Source organism: Callorhinus ursinus, unplaced genomic scaffold (assembly GCF_003265705.2).
Source record: "Callorhinus ursinus isolate GAN/ISIS: 27379988/994484 unplaced genomic scaffold, GSC_fseal_2.0 scaffold11, whole genome shotgun sequence".
In the NCBI taxonomy this organism is placed as follows: Eukaryota; Metazoa; Chordata; class Mammalia; order Carnivora; family Otariidae; genus Callorhinus; species Callorhinus ursinus.
In genome coordinates, this window is record NW_027397073.1 from 36,931,761 (window position 1) to 36,955,681 (window position 23,921).

The 23,921-nt window shown below is 43.7% G+C and overlaps 1 protein-coding gene and 1 long non-coding RNA gene across 4 annotated transcripts in view; one reads left to right on the forward strand and one right to left on the reverse strand.

The window, feature by feature from the left end:
* Positions 1-524: 524 nt before the first annotated feature.
* Positions 525-8,543, reverse strand: ZNF397 (zinc finger protein 397). Of its 2 annotated transcripts, none has more exons than XM_025886565.2 (4): positions 8,443-8,543; positions 6,093-6,589; positions 5,701-5,824; positions 525-4,181 (listed from the first exon to the last, which is right to left on the reverse strand). In XM_025886565.2, the coding sequence occupies exons 2-4, from the start codon at positions 6,507-6,509 to the stop codon at positions 3,133-3,135; spliced, it is 1,590 nt and encodes a 529-aa protein (XP_025742350.1). In that variant the 5' UTR covers positions 6,510-6,589; positions 8,443-8,543; the 3' UTR covers positions 525-3,132. The 2 variants fall into 2 exon arrangements, with proteins under 2 accessions (XP_025742350.1, XP_073754441.1); XM_073898340.1 differs by lacking the exon at positions 8,443-8,543 and adding an exon at positions 6,816-6,837.
* Positions 8,544-8,591: 48 nt separating this feature from the next.
* The window catches only part of LOC141373738 (uncharacterized), a 95,009-nt gene continuing 79,679 nt past the window's right edge, over positions 8,592-23,921 (forward strand). The window contains exons 1-2 of one of the 2 annotated variants that reach the window (XR_012380041.1): positions 8,592-8,840; positions 12,637-12,724. This is a non-coding gene — a long non-coding RNA (uncharacterized lncRNA). The other variant, XR_012380040.1, reaches the window with a different exon arrangement.

Below are 23,921 nucleotides of genomic sequence, written 5' to 3' on the forward strand. Positions count from 1 at the left end.
CATATGACCTCACTGATATGAGGAATTCCTAATCTCAGGAAACAAACTGAGGGTTGCTGGAGTGGTGGGGGGTGGGAAGGATGGGGTGGCTGGGTGATAGACATTGGGTAGGGTATGTGCTATGCTGAGCACTGTGAATTGTGCAAGACTGTTGAATCACAGATCTGTACTTCTGAAACAAATAATGCAACATATGTTAGGGGAAAAAAAAGAGGAAGATAGCAGGAGGGGAAGAATGAAGGGGAGTAAGTCGGAGGGGGAGACGAACCATGAGACGATGGACTCTGAAAAACAAACTGAGGGTTCTAGAGGGGAGGGGGTTGGGGGGATGGGTTAGCCTGGTGATGGGTATTAAAGAGGGCACATTCTGCGTGGAGCACTGGGTGTTATGCACAAACAATGAATCATGGAACACTACATCAAAAACTAATGATGTAATGTATGGTGATTAACATAACAATAAAAAAGAAAAAAAACTTGCAATTGGTCTCAGGAAAAAAAAAAAAGAAAAATTACAAGAAAAAATTAAATCACCTACAATTTTATCACCCAGAGATAGCCAGTGTAGCACTGAGATTACATTATTTCCAGGATTTTTAATGCATAAATATATTTTTACATGGCATCATATTGTACATGTTCTATTTTTACTTAAGATATGCTGTCATTTCTTTTGACATCTATCAACATCACTTTTTTAACAGCATTTTAAGACTTTGTATACATTCATGATGTTTTCTGAAGCATACATTTTCAGGTAGAATTTTAAAGTCAAAAGGCAATGCTTAAGGCTTCTGGTATTGATTGCCAGAGATCCTATCTATTCACAGCTCACCAGCAGCATTGGAGTCCCAACTTCCCTGAATCTTCGTTTTATGAGGGGGAAAAAAAGTGCTGTCTCAACTCTCGCTTTAATACACATTTTTAATTCTAGCAAGGCTGACCGTCTGTCACCCATTGGCATTTGTTCTTTTGTGATTTGCTTACTTGAGTACAATTTTTTCTACTGGGACTTTTTCACGGGGAGATACTATCAAGAAGTGGCTCCACAGAAGGGTTTTGTTTTCCTACTGCCTGGGTTCAAAGTCTGGCCTGACCACTTTTTAGCTATATGATATTGACTAAGCCATGATCCTAAGCCTTCATTTCTTCATCTGCAAAATATGCGCTGTCAGAGAAACAACAAATATATACAAAGCCCTCAGCAAAGTACCTAGTATGTTTCTTATGGTTATGTTAAGAACGCTCTATAAAGAATCTCCCCTTTTGTAATATATGTTGTTATCAATTCCTACTTAACAACTGTCCTACCCTTTTTAGTTTGAGTCTTTATCTTGGGAAATAGAAGAGCTGAATATGAATACCTCTTACCATGTTACTTTGTTATCCTACCCCTTTCTTCACATTCTCTCCCCAAGCATAGGGATTCAGCCTACGAGCCATTCTTAAGGTTAGTATCTGCTTATCTATGTATGTCCCAACAAGCGCATTCTCTACTTATCCTCATGAAAACTCTTTTCCTAAGCTCAGGATTCTAGATTCCCATAGATTTCTATTTTTGGCAAGGTGTTAGAACTCTGACCTGTTAGATATTTTTGAATAACAGGTTTTTCTGTTGCTGACTAACCTATATCCCTTCCTGCATTGCATTGAGAAGCACAGTCTAGGGATACTTTTCCTGCTGGGTCCCTCAGAAGAGGGTAGTCTCTGATGGACCAGGACTGTTACTTTTTGTTGCCACTTCCCTTTAGCATGGTCTTTAAAATTCACAAGACTGTGAAATACTGCTGATAAAAGGCAAAACTGAACACATGTGAGGCGCCTGGAGAATAAGTCACAGACCCAGCGACTGACAAATTATTTTTTAGCACCCGAGCCCAAGGGAGTGCTCTAGAACTGTGGGGGTACAGCCCCAGAAACAAATGTGGTAGCCAGAGCAGCTTCTGACCCAGAGTCTTGTGAGTGAGCAGGAAGCAGACAACAGCTCTGATAGTCTCAAGAACCAAAGGAGTCCTTCTGTTTAGGAAAAGGAAGATTCAGAACTCTAACAGGTGCTTAACCTGCTAGGCTGGGCTCTTTCTAACCACCCCCCCCCCACCCCCCCCCCCCCCAACAAGGTCTAGCTGAGCCTAGGCAAGGAACTAGTTATTAACCCTTTCCCCCAGCTCACACCAGACCAAGACAAAGCTCCGCTCTACCCTGTGGTCCAAGAACTCCTGATTTTGTCTAATAACAGAAGCTTCTCCACATCCATGCTTCTCTTACAGACAGGACTCCACTTCAAAAGCAACTCAACAGGAATACTCCACACAAAATGGCCTTTTCTCAGACATTCTTCCTGACCTTTGTCTGTTCCTCTACTGGGAATATTGTTCCCTGGCCTGCCTACTTACCTGGCTAACTCCTGTTCACCCTTTAGTTCATTTTTCTCAGAAACTTCCCCTGATCCAAGGTTGGGTCAGGTACTCCTTAATGTCTCAGAGCCCTGATATGCCATAATGCCGGTCTGCCTTGCCCATTCAACTGCAGAGACATTCTTATTTCCCATTGTACTCCTAGTGCCTGACACAACACAGGCCCTCAAAAAATAACTGTTGGATAAATTAATTTGTATTCTTTCCACTACCTCATTTCTGGACTGCCCTGGGCTCAACACATTATCGATGAACTGTTTCCCTATCTGTCTTGCTGCCCTGCCACTGTTCTTAATTGGCCAGTAAAATTTTGTATTCCTGAGACAAAATGTCCCTCATACTGTCCACACCATATCCCAAACCTGGCATGTGGACAATCAGATGCAGAGACAGCCCGGGTTGCTGTACCCCCTTCATGACATTCTCATGGAAAATGAGGTTTCAATGTTATATTCCCATTTTTCTTATTTCCTGAGTATTCCTAATGGTAAGAGAAAAGCTGGAAGCAGTGATTCTTCCATCTGCTGTTCTGATTAGTCCTAGGAAAAGCTTTCAAGGGACAATTTGCATTAGCATTGGGAAGTGCTGCTTAGTTAAGTCAGAAAGACTCCAGACCTGGTAGTCTACCAGCCTGGAATCTTATTCCAAAGTAAACCCTTTCAACTAACAAAGATAAAAATCTGACCGAAATATTTACAACATTCATTGTATTCACATATTATTTTACAGTGTGGACCCTCTGGTGGCGCATGAGGACTGATCTGTGCCTGAAAGCCTTCCCACATTCGTTACATATGTAAGCTTCATCCCCAGAATGGATTCTCTGATGCTGAACAAGGGCTGAGCTCCTTTTGAAGGTTTTGCCACATTCATTACACTGATAAGGTTCCTCTCCGCTATGAATCCTCTGATGTCTGATGAGGTTTGAGCTCAAACTGAAAGCTTTTCCACACTCATTACATTCATAGGGTTTCTCTCCACTATGTATTCTCTGATGGGTTATCAGCTCTGAACTCTGCCTGAAAGCTTTTCCACATTCATTACATTCATAAGGTCTCTCTCCTGTATGAATTCGCTGGTGTCTAATAAGCTTTGAGCTTTGGCTAAAGGTTTTCCCACACTCATTACACTCATAGGGTTTCTCACCAGTGTGAATTCTTTGATGTATAATGAGATACGAACTTTGACTGAATGCTTTGCCACATTCATTACACTTACAAGCTTTCTCCCCAGTATGAATTTTGCGATGTCTAATGAGGGCTGAGCTCTGATTGAAGGCTTTCCCACATTCACTACATTCATATGCTTTCTCACCACTGTGAATTCTCTGATGAATGATAAGGTAGGACCTCAAACTAAAAGCCTTCCCACACTGGTTACACTTATAGGGCTTTTCTCCAGTATGGATTCTCTGATGTTGTGTTAGAGAGGAATGCTGTTTGAAGCTGTGCCCACATACATCACATCTATAAGGTCTCTCTTCTGTAGGAACTTTCTGATAAGTTATAGAGTTTGTACTTAGAATCAAGCTGCTTTGAGGCTCATGATGGTCTCTCTTTCCCAGAGATTTATGTGTGAAGATTACTTGACTAAAACTGCCCTCTTGGGAAGGGTATCTTCTTAATTTCTCCCCCGTAGCACTTTCTTGTTGCCACTCTAAATCGCTGTTGTGTTCACTAACTCCTCCAGATGAAGGTTCCTGGGGACGTCCTTGTGATTTTTCTCCTGAAATGTCCTTCTTGGTCACTGATTCACCGTTCTCACAATCTGAAATAACAGCAAAAACAGACGGTTTTATTTCTCTAGTCACTCTCAGTACCCACTTTCCATGTGAGAGAAAACAGAGGCTTCTACCCCACAAGAGGTCATGGTCCACACACATCTTTCTTTAATTGCCCATACTGGTCCCTCCTCCTTTCTATTACGAAGGCCTACATCTACAGTTTGAGGTTTATTCTTTCCTGCTTCCTCTGAAACTTCACTTGATCAATTAGCTACTATTCCTTTCCTAGTATTTTCACCCTCTTTCTCTGCTGACTCATGTTCACCAGCATTTAAATAAGACCAAATTTCTCATCTGTTTCAAATGAAGCTCCTTGCCTCCACTTCTCCTTCACACAACCTCACTTACATTCAAAGCTTTTTTTTTTTTTTTTAAGATTTTATTTATTTGACAGAGAGAGACACAGCGAGAGAGGGAACACAAGCAGGGGGGGTGGGAGAGGGAGAAGCAGGCCTCCTGCTGAGCAGAGAGCCTGATGCGGGGCTCGATCCCAGGACCCAAAGGAGTTCAGAGAGCTTCCAGGATGGTGAATGCATCCAAGTGCCACACAGTGGTGAACCTCTAACTTCACGGGGACAGAAGCTCCTGTGCTTGGGACCCTTCTGGATCTTGCTCTATGTACCTCTTCATCTGGCTGTTCACTTGTGTCCTTTATAAACTGGTAAGAACAAGCAAGGCGTTTCCTGGAGTTCTGTGAGCTCTTACAGCAAACTATGAAACCTAAAGAGGTGGTTATGGAATGTCAGATTTGCAGCCAAATCGGACAGAAGTGTGGGTGACCTGGGGATTCATTACATGCGAATGGCATCTGAAGTGGGGGGTGGGGAGGGAGGCACTCTTGTGGGACCAAAACTTTAACCTGTGGGATCTTTGCTAATTCTGGGCAATTAGGCTCAGAATTTGTGTTACTTAAGGTGAGGGAAAATCCCACATATCCAGTGTCAGAATTGTGAGTAGAAAAATAGTTTTTCCCTTTAGGATGGGACACTTCCACCGATTTACCTGGTTTTCTCCTTACTCATAGTTCAAATCTTAGTTTAGGTGTCTTAGTTTGGGTGTCTCCTCCTCCAAGAAGTACTCCTTGAACCTCTAAAGTTGGGTTAGGTGTGTTCATGTGTCCCCTTAGTACCTAGGGCCTACTTTTATTCTGTAATTTATCATACTATATTGCCATTGCCCTTTTGCTTGTCCACCACTCCATCTAGATGTCAAAGTTCCTTGAAGGTAGAGACCCAGTGCCTACCGCAGTACCAGGCATGTGTTAGCACCCTATTAAGTTATACAATCAAGGAGTAAGTGAAGAGATGACAGGGAAACTGAAACACGAAGGGCTGACTGCACTTCCTGAGGGTTGCTGAGTACAAAGCTGCAAGTGGGCACCTCTGGTCTAGAGTAAGACAAGCGAGAGGCTCACGTGTGGCATGTTCGTAAAATGCCATTAATTCTGTATCCTCAAAACCAGAGGCCTGCTAACAGTTCCCAGATGAATTTCTACTTTCTTACCATTTTGGGGGGAAAGGCAAGGTTCCCAGGGTTTCAGCTGTGTCTTTAAAGGCTGGAGTTGGATGTTTGTTAACTCTTGGGATGTTCCAAGACCTGTCAAATCCTTCCATGGTACTGCTGGTCCCTGAAATCAGTAAAAGATGGTTAGCTTTGTGAAAAACTCCCCCAGGGAAAATGCCTAGTAAAAATTTCAAAGAAGGAAACGAAGACATCTCCAAGATGAGCGACAGGGAAAAAAAGAACTAGTTAAGGACAGAAATAGATACGGCCATAGTAGTCACTGCAGGGTGTGGTTCCGTAGAGAAAATTTTCCATTCCACTCCTATGAGGACGCACATGCTCCAGTCTGTACATTTCTTTTCCCACAACATATCACATCTCCCTGTTCCCACCTGCTGCTGCCCTGGATCATCAAATTCCCTCTCCAAATCCTCCAACAGGGTCACAGCTTCCTCGCCGCTTTTTGGACTATGTTGCTGAACCCAAATCTGCAGCTCCTCAGGCAGGATGCTCAGAAACTGCTCCAGCACCAGCAGCTCCAGGATCTGCTCCTTGGTGTGCAACTCTGGCATGAGCCACTGATGGCAAAGCTCCTGGAGTCGGCCCAGAGCTTCCCGGGGCCCAGGTGTCTCCTGGTAGCAAAACTTTCTGAACTGCTGGCGGAACAGTTCTTGGCAGGATCTGATGCTCCCACTCTGCTTACATTTCTGACCCCAGGAAAGGCTTTCTTCTACTTTCACTAGTATTAGTTCTTGATCCTGAGGACTCTGAGGTACCAAGGTTGAAACTGCTCTGGATTCCACAGCCATTCTGGCCTAAACAGTGGAGCAAAAAGCTCACTACAACTGGGTACAGTATTTCAGAGTTTCTTTGAGTAATCTCTTCTTTCCTGAAAGATAGAAAAGCACTGTTAACTTACAGCAGTGAAAAAAAAAATCTTATAAGAACTTATAATAAAGGTCATCCAGTAATGTGTTGAAAGGAAACAAGTTTGAGACTCTAACTAAAATAATAATCAAGTGACAAACTAAAGATCATTCACCCCATTTATCACCCATTTAGAATTTCCGCCACTAATGCATAAATTATTTTAGAACCAAAGAATGCAGTATTACCATGAATCACATAATGAGAAATTTCCTTTTCAATTCTTTCAATCCTGATGGTATCAAGGAGAAAAAAATCTGTCTTTAATTTATCTGTAACTTGCAGAACTCCCTTTTTAATTAAGTATAAGCCTCAGACTTCTTAAGGGTAATAGTATCTAGCTAGGATTTAGTAATGCTTTTAAAAATGTATTTTTAGGGGCGCCTGGGTGGCTCAGTCAGTTAAGCATCTGCCTTCGGCTCAGGTCATGATCCCAGAGTCCTGGGATCGAGCCTGGCATTGGGCTCTCTGCTCAGCAGGAAGCCTGCTTCTCCCTCTCCCTCTGCTTGTGCTCTCTCTACCAAATAAATAAATAACATCTTTAAAAATTAAATAAACAGGGGAGTCTGGGTGGCTGAGTCGTTAAGCGTCTGCCTTCGGCTCAGGTCATGATCCCAGGGTCCTGGGATCGAGCCTCGCATTGGGCTCCCTGCGCAACGGGAAGCCTGCTTCTCCCTCTCACACGCCCCCTGCTTGTGTTCCCTTTCTCGCTGTCTCTCTCGCTGTCAAATAAATAAATAAAATTAAATAAAAAATAAAAATTAAATAAATAATAAAAAAATATTTTTAGTTACCTTCCATCTATGGCAAATAATGTTGATTTTCATTTGCGGGAGTAACATTTTAAAAACTTCATGTTAAATATGAGTTGATTTAAATAAAAACACCTTTCTTATAATTGCCATTTGATCAAATTTAGTTTTCAATGCATTTCTTCAACAAGCACTGAGTCAGTTACCATGGGCTCTGTCGTGAGCCAGGCATAAGAATACAAAGGTTTTTTGCTTGTAAGTAAATGAAACTACAGAGAAATTATCCAAGAAGTGTTTGTTAAATGCTTACTGTGTGCTCAAAAACATGTCCGTTATCATAGAAACACGAAAACAGGAAAAAGGTTAATCTCAGTTCTCAAGCTTAGAATACAGGGGAGTAAACAGTATTTTTTTTCCTTGAAGATTTTATTTATTTAACAGAAAGAGAGCGCGAGGAGGAGCACAAGCAGGGGGAGTGGGAGAGGGAGAAGCAGGCTTCCCGATGCGGGGCTCGATCCCAGCACCCTGGGATCATGACCTGAGCCGAAGGCAGACGCTTAACGACTGAGCCACCCAGGCGCCCCAGTAAATATTTTTTAGAGTGAAATATGGCAACAAATAATTATGTGTTAAATTTTGTGATATAGCTCACACATGACCTGGTTCTAGGATGTGTGGTTACTGACAGGAGGGTATGCCCTTTAAAACAGCAGGGCAGATCAATACAATTTGATCCTAACAGTAAACTTTAGAGATTAGAATATTTAGGCTAATATTTAGGCTTATTAAGCCAGCCCGGCCGCATGAGCCTATTTTTATAGCCCGGTTAAACTACAGCATCTGCGAAGTCACAGGGTGGGGGTGCAACTGCCCTTTCCGCTGGAAAGCACGGGCTTGAGCTGGCCTCCTCTGGCTCCCCAGGACGCTCGGAAACGCCGCCCGGACAAGGGGCCGCGACCCGGGGATGGGCAGGCCCGGGGCGCAGGGCTCCTGCACCTCGCGCCCGCCGGCCGGGCCGCGCGCCCACCCCGCCCTCCCTCCGCTCGGGGCCCGCGTCCCTCACCGCGAAGCCCAGCAGCGGCCAGGGTGCAAGCCGCCGACTCGGAGCGGCGAGCCACAAAGACCGGAAGTGCGCTCCTGCGGCCTTCCGCTCGCTCGTCCTCGGGAGCCTCCGTGCTCCCCGCCCCGTGCTCACAGGCAGCCAATCGGCGCCGCGGATCCTTCGTTCCCACCGCCTTCCCTCTCTGGCGTCCTGCCCGGCCGAGCGCCGAGGCCTCGGCGAGGGTGAGCTGGGAGGCGGGCGCCCTTGGGAAGAGGTCGTCCCACCCCGGAGGGCGCCGCTCCCCGCCTTGGCTGCCTCCTAGCGTGGCCTCCTCCGCCGGCACCCGCCTCCCGCCCACCACTCCCTAGCGTCTCACCTGCAGTTTCCCAGAAAAGTATTAAGGTTTTCCTGTAATTGTGGTGAGTTTCCAGTACCTCCGGCAAAAGTAAACGCGTCTTCGGTTGCTGTTCCGTGTGCATACCGTTTCAGCCTTACAAGAGCTCTGCGCTAGCTCTGTTATGCCACTGTCCAGCCGTAGACGCTGCCCGAAGTCAGGCCCCCGTCAAAGATTGTTCACTGGAACCTAGAAGACTTAGTGATTAAGTTTTTCTTTGGCCATTTAGTAGGTGAGAAATGATGCTTTATGTTTTTTTAACTTGCATTTCATTTAGATTAGGGACCTTGAGGTTAAGGTACTTTCTTTCACGTTTATTGACCATTATGATTTTTCAAGGAAATGGCTTTTCCCATTTTTTTAACTTGAGATGTTACTATTTTCCTGTTATATTTGCGATAGGTTTTTTTTTTTTTACTCGCAAGGTTATCAACTCATTTGTTACAAATACTTCCCTTTTATTTAATTATTTTAAAAAATGTTAGTACAGGGGCGCCTGGGTGGCTCAGTCGTTAGGCGTCTGCCTTCCGCTCTAGTCATGATCCCAGGGTCCTGGGATCGAGCCCCATATCGGGCTCCTTGCTCCGCGGGAAGCCTGCTTCTCCCTCTCCCACTCCCCCTGCTTGTGTTCCCTCTCTCACTGTCTCTCTCTCTGTCAAATAAATAAAATCTTTATTTTTGATTTTATTTATTTATTTGAGAGAGAGAGAACGAGAGATAGAGAACACGAGAGGGAAGAGGGTCAGAGGGAGAAGCAGACTCCCCGCTGAGCAGGGAGCCCGATGCAGGACTCGATGCCGGGACTCCAGGTTCATGACCTGAGCCGAAGGCAGTCGCTTAAGCAACTGAGCTAACCAGGCACGCTAAACAAAATCTTTTTAAAAAAGTGTTAGTACAAGGTGATGTGTATACATGGAAATATCTTTTGTAAGCTAAGGCCATTAAGACACATATTTGGGAAAAAATAATTAGCTTTCGGAGTGATTAACGAAATCTTGATCATTGTGAACTAGCTATGGTAATTTTACAAATCAAGAGAACAAATAATATTACCATATGTTTCAGTTATCCGTTGCTGCATAAATAAAACAGCAGGTGTTTTATTGTTCACAATTCTGTGGTCAGGAATTCAGGCAGGGCTTAGCAGAGATGACTAGCTCATGCTCTCGGAGGTGTCAGCTAGCATGGCTTAACTGGGACTAGAAGGTCCAGGAAGGCTTCACTCATGTTGCTGTGGTCTTGGGTGCTGCCTATTGGCTGGAGTTACTTGATTCTCCTCTATAAAGCTTCTCTTCATGTAGTCTCCATCATTCAGGAGGTTAGTCTAAGCTTTCTTATAGGGTGCAGGGCTTCCAATAGAGTGAAGGAGAAAGGGAACAGGCTAGTTCTCTTAAGGCCTAGGTTTGGAATTGGCATTATATTAGTTCTGTATTCTATCGGCAGAAAGCAGGACTCACGGGAAGGGGAAATAGACTCCACCTTTTGATAGGAGGAACAGCTTGAACGTAGAAGGAAATGTAGGCAGTTATTCTTGCATCCAATTTACCTCAACTTCTTATATAGAGAAGCCTACTACTTAGGAGCGGAACTGTTGAAAGAGAAAGGAATTCTTTCAATTGCAGTAATAGAAAACCTTACTAAGTATTCATATTGTTTAAGCCTTTTTATTATCCCACATAGCTACATGTGTGGAGCTAAGGCCATCCCCAGGGTTGGTTATTAACAAACCAAATATGTCAAGTATGGCTTGACAGTATTGTCAAGGACGCAGGTCCTTTGCCCCTTTTTGCTCTGCCGTTTTTAAATATGTTGGCCTTTTTCCAATCTGGCTTCCTTTATGGTCCTAAAATGAATTAGTTTCAGATTACAGATGATATCCACAAGCAGAAATAGGGAACACCCTTATGTTCTGCCCCTTTTTAAGACTGAGAAAAACCTCTCCCCTCAGCAGATTTCCTCTCATATTTTATTAATTAAAATTACTTCAACTGTCTATGCCTGTCACCAACAAGGGTGGTGAGGCGTCCATGATGGGCTCAGGCCAATTGAGGTTCATATCCCAGGTGTGAGGAGGGGCCAGACTCTCCTGAAAGACAATCTGGGGAAGATAAACAAAATTAGGATTATGTTAAAAAGGCAGAAATGTTAAGGGCAGGTTAGGAGTGCTGACAACGTTGATTCCATCTTTGGCTCTCCAGCTTGTTCATGCCCTCACAATGCCCTCCCCTCCAGGCCACACATTTCAGGCCCTGTGGAGGTTAATGCATCCCCTGACCTGAATGCAGGAAGGCGTGTTCTGATCTTCCTTAAAGTGACACACAGAGGGCACCACTTTCGATAACTAGGAGAGCCAGGGCTGTTGCGCAGGTGGCACCGCCACCTGAGACAACTACCCTGCGACCTCACCACCACGCTGCTCACTCTCCAGAAGGTGGGGATGAAGGCCTGGATTTGGCGGGGAGTAGCTGTGTTGAGCTCAGGATCTTCTGTCTGTCGGATTCTCCCTGTAAGTTACCGCGGGTAAGACTCTAAGGAGTTACGGTGTAGCTTGTGTTGTTTTCTGGTCTCTAAGTGCCTTTTGGGGTGCCTGGGTGGTGCAGTTGGTTAAGTATTCGACTCTTGGTTTCAGCTTCGGTCGTGATCTCAGGGTCCTGAGATTGAGCTCTGTGTCAGGCTCCCTGCACTCAGCGCAGTCGGTTTTGAGATTCTCTTCTCCCTCTCTCTCTCAACTAAATAAATATTAAGAAAATATATTTCTGGGGCGCCTGGGTGGCTCAGCTGGTTAAGCGTCTGCCTTTGGCTCAGGTCATGGTCCTGGAGTCCTGGGATCGAGCCCCATGTCCGGCTCCTGGCTCAGCGGGGAGCCTGCTTCTCCCTCTCCCTCTGCCTCTCCCCCTGCTCATGCTCTGTTTCTCTCTGTATCTCTGTGTCTCGAATGAATAAATTAAAAAATCTTAAAAAAAATTTATTTCTCAAAGTGCCTTCTCAGTTTGGAGGATACTTTACTGACCCTCCTCTGCCTTCTAACAGGCAGGAAAAGGGGATAGGCGGATGAATGCAGTGTGTTTAATGGTAGCATCTACTTCATTTTTTTAAAGATTTATTTATTTATTTTAGAGAGAGAACGAGATAGAGAGCATGAGAGGGAGGAGGGTCAGAGGGAGAAGCAGACTCCCTGCTGAGCAGGAAGCCTGATGTGGGACTCGATCCCAGGACTCCAGGATCATGACCTGAGCCAAAGGCAGTCGCGCAGTCGCTTAACCAACTAAGCCACCCAGGCACCTGGTAGCATCTACTTCATATAGGTAACCTGATTTACCTATATAGGTAAGAAAGTGAGGCACTAGGAAAAAAAGATTCCTGTCACTCCTTGTAAGAGGGTGTGTATATTTTTTAATTTTTATTTTAAAAAATATATTATTGACAGAGAAAGACACAGCGAGAGAGGGAACACAAGCAGGGGGAGTGGGAGAGGGAGAAGCAGGCTTCCCGTGGAGCAGGGAGCCTGATGCGGGGCTCTATCCCAAAACCCTGGGATCATGACCTGAGCCAAAGGCAGACGCTTAACAATTGAGCCACCCAGAGGCACCGAGAGGGTGTGTATATTTAAAATATAAACCAGTTTCTTAGTTGCAAGAGATGTAAACTGGAGATTTATGGGTAGGACTTGGTTAAAATTTCTGGTGGAAGAATAATTCATTACTCTTAAGAGCCTTAGCCAACATTTTCCACTTACATAATGTCTTAGTCTGTTCGGGCTGCTATAACGAAAATACCATAGACTCGATGGCTTATAAACATCAGAAATTTATTTCTCACAGTTCCACAGGGTGGAAAGTCTGTGATCAAGGTGTGTAGATTCAGCCTCTGGTGAGGACCCGCTTCATGAGCTTCATAAAGTCGTGATTGGTGAGTAAGTCTATTTATTCAGTGAAGTTTCTTTGAATTACTGTATCACATTCAACAGTGCTCTCCTTCAACTTCATCAGGTGAGATAAGCTTGTTGAAAGTCTCTTCACTATAAACCACTGTTCAGTCATAAATGATAGAGAAAATGGCTTCTGATGCTTCAGGGAAGTGGATCATTCCCTCAGTATATCATTGAACACCAGTATATGTGAAACACTGGTAAGAAAAGTGCAGGATTCAAATGAAATACCAGACAGGCTTTCTCACTTCACTTACCACTGTGAATCCTAGAGCATAAACTCCATAAGGTTTTGGTTTTCCACATAGTCTCACCAGGATGGCCTAGCACGTAAACGTACAGGAGAGCGTCCCGGGGCTGTTCAAGTAATTAGAAAAGGAACTACTCTAATGTCTTAGCAGCCTAGGTAAGCAAACCAAAACCTAAGCTAGCGTGGAAGCCTTTAGGAGCCTCAAAATTAAGAACTAGGAATTTAAGAATAGCTAATCACAAACAGCCAACTAAGCCTTCTCAAATAAGGCAACAAGTTGTAGCCAATCAAGGAATTTCTTTGAGTTGCTTCTCCATCTGTGCTGTAAGGCCTTTCCCTTAGCTCTTGCTGGTGGAGTGCCCCTAGCCATTGTTAGCCTGGTGCTGCCTGATGTGCATTGACGTTTGCCCCAAAAAACCTCAAAATGGGGCGCCTGCGTGGCTTAGTTGGTTAAGAGTTTGCCTCTTGGTTTCGGCTCAGGTCATGATCTCAGGGTCATGGGATCAAGCCCCACGTCAGGGTCTGTGCTCAGCGGGGAGTCTGCTTGGAGATTCTCTCCTTTTCTTCTGCCCTTCCTGTTTGTGGCTGCACCCTCTCTCTCTCTCTCTCTTTTTCAAAGCTTAAAAAACAAAAAGAACAAAAAACTTAATTTTCGGATGTGAGGGCAATCTAGCTGCAACATCTGTCTCCCCAATATTTGAGATGGTTGAATCGGCTGATCTGGCTGGCTAGGCAGGTGTGCCCGTTCTCCCTCACCCCCCCATGTGCGTCCCTCCTGAAGCTGTGCACTTGGTCGAAGAAGATGAACTTCCCTGATAGAGGAGGACTGTTCTTGGGTCAACGGTATATGAATAGCTGTGCTCCCCAGCTGGAACCTCCAAACAAGCTCTCAAGGTCCATCTGTAGGAGAATGTAGGGTAGTCAAGCTTCCAAGATTCCAGACCCCTCCAAATGAGGCACGTGGCAGTCTGCCTTTCTTTAAAAACAAAACAAAAAAAGAACCCCACAAAACATCAGAATTTTCATGTACCTCCATTTACTTTTAAATAGTGCTAAAACTCGTGATTGTAGGTATTTGAAGCGTTCAGAGATGGCAAGTGTTCAGAAAGAAAAATTTTGAATAATAGGCTTTTTTAATCCAGGATTTATTTTAATTGGGTATAGTAAGAGGCCAGACATGGTAGTAAGTGCCTTTGGGGGAAAAAAAAGTTTGTTACAATTCCCTAGAGGATGGGAGCACTGCATGCCACACAGGGCTGCTACGAGGGGTTATAAGGAGAATCAGATGGAGAGAGAACTGGAACAAATTTTTGTTTTTTTTTTTTTTAGGGCTGGGAAGTAGCTGGGTGGGGATGGTCCCGATCGAGCAGCAGGCGAAATGCATGGATGAGGCTTGTGATTGGAGGGTTTGTAGTAGATTTCCCAAATGCCTGATGGTGGAGGAGTTTGTAAAACAAAACAAAATAAAACCTTGGACCGTTAGTATGACTTTGTGACTCCAAAATGCCAAATCATCAGCTGCAGAATATCAGAAATACTTACTACACCAGTATATTCTATTACTGTTACCCTGATGTCACCAGGTTAGCTTTGTATTTTTTAGAGACAGATGATAGATGTAGAATGGAATGAGACAGTGCTTATTTGAAGTACTTAAAACAGTAAACAAAGGCCTTATTTATCAAGTTGTTTCTCTTTGCCTGAGTGTCAAGGAAAGCCCTTGAAGTTGCTCAGGAGGTGCGTTCCTTTATGATGCCTAGCACAGAGTTAAAGCTACAGGTGGACTCTTCCTGTTTGACTTTTTTTCCCCCTTTCAGCCTAAACACAATGACCAGTCTCGTCCTAGCTCTTAATCCTGTCAGCCACTTCAGAAAGATCTTCCCTTAGGATTCTGTTCTGCTTTAGGGGTGACTCAATGAAGATATATCCTAAGATTAAGGGGGGAGGGACAGGCGATAGCTTTCTAAATGGATGGAGTAGGAGTAATAAAATCAACAAGTCAGCTAAAAGCCGAGTGAAAGATTTTCTAATGGTTTTTGAGGGTAGGAAACGAGTCTGGAGAGAAAGCTTTTTTTATTTCTTAATATTTTAAATTTTTTTATTTTTAAGCTGTAGGGCTTGGGTACTAAAAGACTTCACCTCATTTCATTATAACTGTTACTGGAATAAAGTGGACATGTTTAAAAACCTAATCTGGTTGCCTTGAGTTTATTAGTATTTGCCTAAATTCTTTTGTTGTAGCAATCATTTAGAAGGAAATACAGGTTTTACTTGAATTTTTCTACAGAACAGTGAGCTTACTGAATACCCATTGGGTTTCTCTGACAGTGCCTAATGATAAATTAAAATATTTTTTTAAGATTTATTTGAGAGAGCACGTGTACACACCCACACTCCACACACACCCACAACTCCCCCCCCCACACACACACGGGCAGTGGGGTGGGTGAGCAGAGGGAGAGGAAGAGAAGCCGACTCCCCACTGAGCCAGTGAAGCCCACTGTGGGGCTCAATCCCAGGACCCCATGAACTGAGAAGGCAGGTTGCTCAACCAACTGAGCCACCCAGGTGCCCCAAGAAATTAATCTTGTCAGGCAGCGTGGTGGTAAATGACTAGTTTATATACTGCCCAATATTTAGGCCTCCTGAAGGCCAAATACACTATTTTAAAATATTTTTCAGAAGGTGCAACCTAATTTGCTTACCTTTTCTGGATTTATTTTGCTTTTAAAAATTTATGTTTTGGTGATTGGGATTATACCTCTTCAGGTAATAATGCTTCCCTTATAAATGGCGACTTCTTTTGGTGATATTATAAAGATCCAAGTGAATATCTATTTATGGAACTTTATGTAATCTACCAGTTAGAAATTTATGATCATGTATACAGAAGCTACAAGGTAACTTTCATCCCCCAGGAGTGGAAATGGGTACCCAAAGGGACACGTGGGGCCAGCACTTTCGGGAGGATGGGACCTGTGGGTTATAGGCAGGATAACATAATGGTTAGGAGTTCAGTTTTTGGAGCAACACAGGGTCTGAATCCCTGCTCTCTCAATTTTTAGCTCTGTGACCTTGTGCAAGTTTCTTATATGTTCTATTCCCCACTCTTGTAAAAAATGGGGAAAGTGATAGTACCTACCTACCTCATAAAGTTAGGAGTGTCAAGTGAGTAAGTAGACTTAGAACAGCGCTTGACGAATGTGTATTGTTATTAGGGGAGGAGGGATTGTGTCGGTGACAAGAATGTGGAGGCTGGGAGAAAGAGCAGTGCTGTAGGTCTGGATTTGCCTGATGGTAAGAATTATTCAGGGTCTTTGTTAAGGATATATTTCTAGGCCTTCAATTAGAACACGTAGGGAGTGTTCTCAGAATTTGTTTTTGACAAATACCCCAGATGATTCTTATTATCAAAATCAGGGAAACTGATGTGGTAGATAGTGTAGACTTAAGAATCAGACAGATGTGGGTTCTGATCCATTCTTGAAACAATTATGTCCAGATGTCCACATGTACCAGAGCCTGCTTTACATGCTAGGCATACAGCAGAGACTAAAACCTACCAAAATCCCTCTTATTTTTGTCCTTCTTTATAGTCCATCTGGATTCCTATCCTAAGATGCCAACCAGGGCCTGTTGGGAGTGACTTGAATGAACTATTTAAACAATAAAAGCTCCCCCTCCACCACAAAAGCATTATGAGTTCATTAAAGGAAAAAAAACTATACACCACTGGGAGCCCGGGTGTCTCAGTCGCCTTCAGATCAGGTCATGATCCCAGGGTCCTGGGATTGGACCCTGCATGTTGGGCCCCCTGCTCAGTGGGGAGTCTGCTTCTCCCTCTTCTTCCCCCTCCCACTCGTGGGCGCCCCCCGCCCCCGTCTCAAATAAACCTTTTTTTTTTTTAAACATTTTATTTATTAGCAAGAGAGAGAGCGCGCACAGGTTGGGGAGAGGGAGAAGCAGGTTCGCTGAGATCAGGGAGCCCGATATGGGGCTCCATCCCAGGACTCTGGGATCATGACCTGAGCCGAAGGCAGATGCTTAATGGACTGAGCCCCCCAGGCACCCCTGTCTAAGATCTTAAAAAACAAAAACACTATACACCATAGCCCAGTGAGCTCATGTTGGAGAGGGAAATCCTCAGCTGCCCAGAGGGCTGTTGTTAAATTAACATTGAGTGAAAGCATTTAGGGGGGGAAGGTGGTGGGGGGGGTGGTTTGGTGAAGATGTCCCAGTAGTTTTACCTTTAAATGGGAAATTGAGCCACTTGACAGAAGAAAAGCCATTGTGACCAGGTATAGTTTGCTTGGCTTTAGCGTAAAAATTATTTACTGTCTGATTGGTTGGGTGGTTAATAGGGTGTGTCTGATGAATTGGGTGTTTTGACAAATCCCTTCAAAATTGCCCTTTGAAAGGAAAATTAGGGCAGCTGAATGTTAGTTTGCTCTTCCTCCAGAAAGACAGGATCAAACTCAGGAGAAAATGTTTTGATTGATGGCTTCTTTACATACTTACCTTTAGGGCACACCTTCGAAAATGGTTTTGTTGATCACTTGTCAGGGGAAACCAAGAAGTACTTGACAGAGGTTTGATTGGAATTCAGTGTCACATAATCAGTGTCCTATCTGCTTGTAGGGTCCAAGCTGGAGCAGCAACTCTATTTTCAATGTTTTTTAAAATTTTTATTTATTTATTTGACAGAGAGAGAGGCAGCGAGAGAGGGAACACAAGCAGGGGGAGTGGGAGAGGGAGAAGCAGGCTTCCTGCCAAGCAGGGAGCCCGATGCAGGGCTCAATCCCAAGACCCTGGGATCATGACCTGAGCCAAAGGCAGACGCCTAACGACTGAGCCACCCAGGCGCCCCCACTACTTACTCCCTTTGTATCTAGTTCTTCATACCACTGCCAAGCTCATGTTCAACACTCTTCTCTTCGTAAATATTCCTTCTCTAGGAGAATAATTTCAGTCTGTTTGTGTGTAAATGATGCCCAAATCTGTTTTTCCATCCCTGACTTGTCTACTGAAGGAAAACTGCCTCATCACCCTTCTGATACCTAGTGTGTGAGTTTTCCACATCAAGCGGTTGTCCAGTCCCACACCTAGGTGTGCCACAGTTAATTCAGTTCTGCTGCCAGCCGTTCGCAGTCGGCGCAGGCCCTGCAGGTTAAGGGCTCAGTCCCATGACTGTCTCCTCATTTCAGACACCAGTCACAAGGAGCAGGTTCCCAGCTTACTCATACCTCTGTCCAACCTGGACACAAATTGGAGGTTCCCATAGCCCCCCTAAGGTTTGGTCATTTGTTAGGACAGCTCACAGAAATCGGGGGAACACTTGACTCACTATTGTTGGTTTATTACAAAGGGTACAAATGAACAGCCACTTGAAGAGTTAGGGTGAAGTCAGGAAGAGTCTGAGTGCAGGAGCTCCTGTTCCCACACAACTGGGGTTGTGCCACCAACCTGGAAGCTCTCTTCGTTTGTGTAGGGTTCCTTCGGAGGTCCCTTTCATAGTTACAATTGACTAATCAATGACCGCTAATGATTAACTCAATCTCTATTTCCCTCTCTCCTTCCTGGAGGTTAGAAGTAGGGTGTGGGACTGACAGTTCCAATTTTCTCATGTGGTTGGTTCCTCTGGCAACCAGCCCTCCTGCTTTATCTATGTTAGTCCGAACTCAGGTGTATTTGACAGGGGCTTATTGTGAATAACAAAAAACTCTTCTCTCGCGCCTACTGCTCAGAAAATCCCAAGGGTTTTAGGAGCTCTGTGCCAGGAACCACGAATGAAGACCAGATAGTGATTTCTTGTTACATCACAGTATTCCTTCTACCAAGCCCCAAATCTTAATTTCTGGTTTGTGTGACCATCTATCCGAGCATTGGTGAACAGTCCAACAATGCTTCAGTGTTCATACAGCCAAATCCCATTCAACTACCTTCCTTTATTTTGAATCTTATTGATAATGAATTGTTGTGGAATTATTATAATAGAGTAATTGTCTTTATTAACTTTTTTGTTTGTTTTGCCTCCCGATGTCCTGACTAAGCAGAAATTTAGGGTCAGTATAAGGGAAAATTAGTCATTTTTAAACTCTGGTCCTATTGAATTATCATCCGAAATAGCTCAAATTTGTTGTTTTTACATTTCCACTATTTGAATTCAGGCCTTTATGGTCTGTCTTGTAATAGGTTCTTCATCTCCTTGATTCCTAGCTGGTCTCTTATTCCAAAAGCATCTTTCAGATTGCTGTGAGAATCTTAGCGTGAATCTGATTAATCACCCTATCTGTAAATCTTTGCTGCCTTGCTGTACCCTCTACCGTAAGGCACATCCCCTTACCATTTCATTTAACCTCTTCCTCCTTTGACCCATATTAACTGATAATAGGAAAAGTGTTAAGGTTCGAAGCCTATGGCCAAGATCTTAATGTCTTTGGTGCAAAAAGGTGGTTTTATTAAAGCACAGGGGCAGGACCTGTGGGTAGAACTGTACTAGGGTCACGAGGAGTGGCCCATTACACACTTTCAAGTTGGGAGGGGGTTAGGGATAGAGTAAGCCTCCCAGGTATTTTGGAAACAAGGTTTCCAGGATCCTAAGGGGGCTAGTTATTGTTAGGGAAAGGTCATTTATTACTGTTGAGTCAAAACTCAGTCCTGAGACTCTTCAGATGTATACGGGTGGGTCATGTGCTTGGGGATGATTGTCAACGTGGATCCTGGGGGGGGAGAGATGAAGTTTCCAAAGGAATTTTTATGTTAAAGTAGACTTACAGGATCGGGGCGGGGTCAGGCTAGGATTGCCTTAAGCCTTTAGCAAAGTATTAACACTGAGGCAGTTGAGTCCCTAGAGGAATGTCACTCTGCCTGTTTCAAGGACTTGTCAATGGGATGTAGGTACTAATTTAATAATTTTTCTTCTGCCCTTGTTGCCCATATCGTTACCCACCTGTGTACTTGGGCACCAAAGCTGATGTTCCGTTTCTCTCCTGCTACTGTTTAATTTCTTTGCCTTTGTCCTGACTTTAATAACATTTTGCTTTTGGTTGAAATCTTCAGCATCCTTCAAGCACAGTGTATGTTACTTTCCCTGTGAAGTCTTGCTTACCCTTAGGAAGGGCTCTGTTATGATTTGCTCCTCTTGACTTAGAATAGTATTCCTTGGATCTGAAAAGCACTTGAACATGTTTTTTGTTTTTCTTTTTTTAATTTTGTTTTATTATGTTATGTTAGTCACCATACATTACATCATTAGTTTTTGATGTAGTGTTCCATGATTCATTGTTTGTGTATACCACCCAGTGCTCCATTCAGTACGTGCCTTCCTTAATACCCATCACCGGGCTAACCCATCCCCCCACCCCCCTCCCCTTTAAAACCCTCAGTTTGTTCCTCAGAGTCCATAGTCTCTCATGGTTCGTCTCCCCCTCCGATTTCCTACCCTTCATTTTTCCCTTCCTACTATCTTTTTCTTTCTTTTTCTTTTTTTTAAACATATAATGTATTATTTGTTTGAAGTACAGGTCTGTGATTCATCAGTCTTACACAATTCACAGCACTCACCATAGCATATACCCTCCCCAATGTCCATCACTCAGCCACCCCATCCCTCCCAACTCCCACCACTCCAGCAACCCTCAGTTTGTTGCCTGAGATTGAGTCTCTCATGGTTTGTTTCCCTCTCTGGTTTCATCTTGTTTCATTTCTTCCTCCCTTCCCCTATGATCCTCTGTCTTGTTTCTCAAATTCCTCATATCAGTGAGATAATGTGATACTTGTCTTTATCGGATTGACTTATTTTGCTTAGCATAATACCCTCTAGTTCCATCCACGTTGTTGCAAATGACAAGATTTCATTTTTTGATGGCTGCATAATATTCCAGTGTGTGTGTGTGTGTGTGTGTGTGTGTGTGTGTGTGTGTGTATACACACACATCTTCTTTATCCATTCATCTGTTGATGGACATCTTGACTCTTTCCATAGTTTGGCTATTGTGGACATTGCTGCTATAAACATCGGGGTGCACGTAACGCTTCGGATCACTACATTTGTATCTTTGGGGTAAATACCCAGTAGTGCAATTGCTGGGTCGTAGGGTATCTCTATTTTCAACTTTTTGAGGAACCGCATACTGTTTTCCAGAGTGGCTGCACCAGCTTGCATTCCCACCAACAGTGTAGGAGGACTCCCCTTTCTCCACATCCTTGCCAACATCTGTCGTTTCCTGACTTGTTAATTTTAGCCATTCTGACTGGTGTGAGGTGGTATCTCATTGAGGTTTTGATTTATATTTCCCTGATGCCGAGTGATGTAGAGCACTTTTTCATATGTCTGTTGGCCATTTGGATGTCATCTTTGCAGAAAATGTCTGTTCATGTCTTCTGATCCCATTTCTTGACTGGATTATTTGTTTTTTGGGTGTTGAGTTTGATAAGTTTTTTATAGATTTTGGATACTAGCCCTTTATCTGATAAGTCATTTGCAAATATCTTCTCCCATTCTGTCAGTTGTCTTTTGGTTTTGTTGACTGTTTCCTTTGCTGTGCAAAAGCTTTTTATCTTGAAGTCCCAATAGTTCATTTTTGCCCTTGCTTCCCTTGCCTTTGGCAATGTGTCTAGGAAGAAGTTGCTGCGGCTGAAGTTGAAGAGGTTGCTGCCTGTGGCACTTGAACATGTTACTAAAAGTATTTATTTTTTTAAATTTATCCTTAAAATGTTTTTTTTTTAAGATTTTATTTATTTATTTGACAGGGAGAGAGCGAGAGAGGGAACACAAGTAGGGGAAGAGGGAGAGGGAGAAGCAGGCTTCCAGCTGTGCAGGGAGCCCGTTGCGGGGCTTGATCCCAGGACCCTGGGATCATGACCTGAGCCAAAGGCAGATGCTTAATGACTGAGCCACCCAGGCGCCCCATCCTTAAAATGTTTTTATTACCATTTATTTTTTGTTTTGCCAAGAAATGAAACAAAGGAAATTTACTAAACTGTCCTCATCATTGTCCTCCTCACTTTGACACACAATGTACAAATGTCTGGACTGCTTGCATACAATTGGGGTAGATTGGGGCAGAAAGCCCTAACAATTCGTCCTGCACTTAGCAACTCCATGAAGCCTACAGTAGACCTGGAATGATGGTAAGTGCCTGGGCTTCTCCCAGTGAGAAGATGATCTACTACAAGTTTCCATGTTTCCTTTGAAATTCAAGGTCATAAATAGAATCATACTCAACATATTTATTTTTTTAGGATTTTATTTGAGAGAGCAAGCAAGCAAGAGACGGCGCGCATGAGCAGGGCAGAGGGCAGGGGGAGAGGGAGAAGCAGAAGCAGGCTCCCTGCTGAGCAGGTACGCCCCCCCACCCCCCCCAGTGCGACTGGACTCAGGGCTCAGTCCTAGGACACTGAGATCATGACCTGAGCTGAAGGCAGATGATTAATTGAGCCATGCATGTGCACCCCCATACCCAACACATTTCTAAGCATGTGGCTACTCCTTTACGTAATTTTAAACAAGTCTTGAATAAATTGTGCAGTTAAACAAGTCTAGCCAGTTTAGTCTTGTGTTTAAATAGCAACTGATTTCTCAGTCACCTAGGAAACTGCATGGAAACCAGGGACTCAAGTAATAACCCTCTAAATAGAGAACATGTCAGGATCTCTTAAAGCTTTCAAATCAAGGATAGTATTAGCAATTTGTGTAAGTAAGTGTGACAACATGGCAGAATGAAATAAAATTACGAAAGCACACAAGTGAATGCATTCTGCTAATGACTGAATCTAACCAAACCAACCCAAAATAAATTCAAACAATTGTTAATTTAAAAAATATAACTTGCCCAACATTTTACTATGATTTTATTAGTCTATGGAAGGATCACATGCTAGTCACATCCTACAAATATAATAAAATACATGAAGGTTTTGAATGTCAGTCTAAATAGACGTACCTATGCCATGGGATAGATACCTCTATTTTTACCTAAGTGTTGACTTGTACAAAGAAGGAATAAATTAATCAACCTTAAAGTCCTCACTAGTTTTTGTAGTTGATTGTATTGTTACTATCTGTTAATGTAATTATATAAAGGGTTAATAGCATAAGCAGTAAAATATATCTCTTATTAATTGCTTATTAGACCAAAAGGTCATCAAATGTGCATATTACAGGTATTCCAGAAGATCCAAACAGTTTTCAATTTCTTCCTTCCCAAGTTCTCTTTGTTCCTTTACCTTTTCGGCTTTGTAGGAATCTTGCTAGTTTGTGTTGTTATACCTGTTGTAAATTAAAAAGCAGGTGCTAACTAGCAATAGCGGTGACCCTGCTCTGGTTGTAAAATGGATGAAACTGTCAGTTACCTTTACAGCTTTGGAAATACAACTTGGCTGGAGCCAGTTCAGTAAATAGATTTTTGTTTATCCACCATTGAGTATTTATGTCAGTTTTGAAGGAAAAACTCTGTTTTGAAGGGAAAGTCTGTCTTGGGTGGGGGAAGGAGAGAGTCTGTCTTGGGGGGGAGAAAATCTGTCTTGAGGGGGGAAGGAGAGAGTCTGTCTTGAGGGGGGAAGGAGAGAGTCTGTCTTGAGGGGGGAAGGAGAGAGTCTGTCATGGGGGGAAGGAGAAAATCTGTTTTGGGGGGAAGGAGAGAGTCTGTCTTGGGGGGAAGGAGAAAATCTGTCTTGGGGGAAGGAGAGAGTATCTTGGGGAGAAGAGAGTCTGCGTGGAGGGTGAGGTCGAAGGAAGAAGTCTGTGTGGGGGGGTTGGAAGGAAAATGTCTGCGTAGGGGGGTTGGAAGGAAAAAGTCTGCGTGGGGAGGTTGGAAGGAAAAAGTTTGCATGGAGTGGGGTTGGAAGGAAAAAGTCTGTGTGGAGGGGGGTTGGAAGGAAAAAGTGTGTGGAGGGGGCTTGGAAGGAAAAAGTCTGGAAGGAAAAAG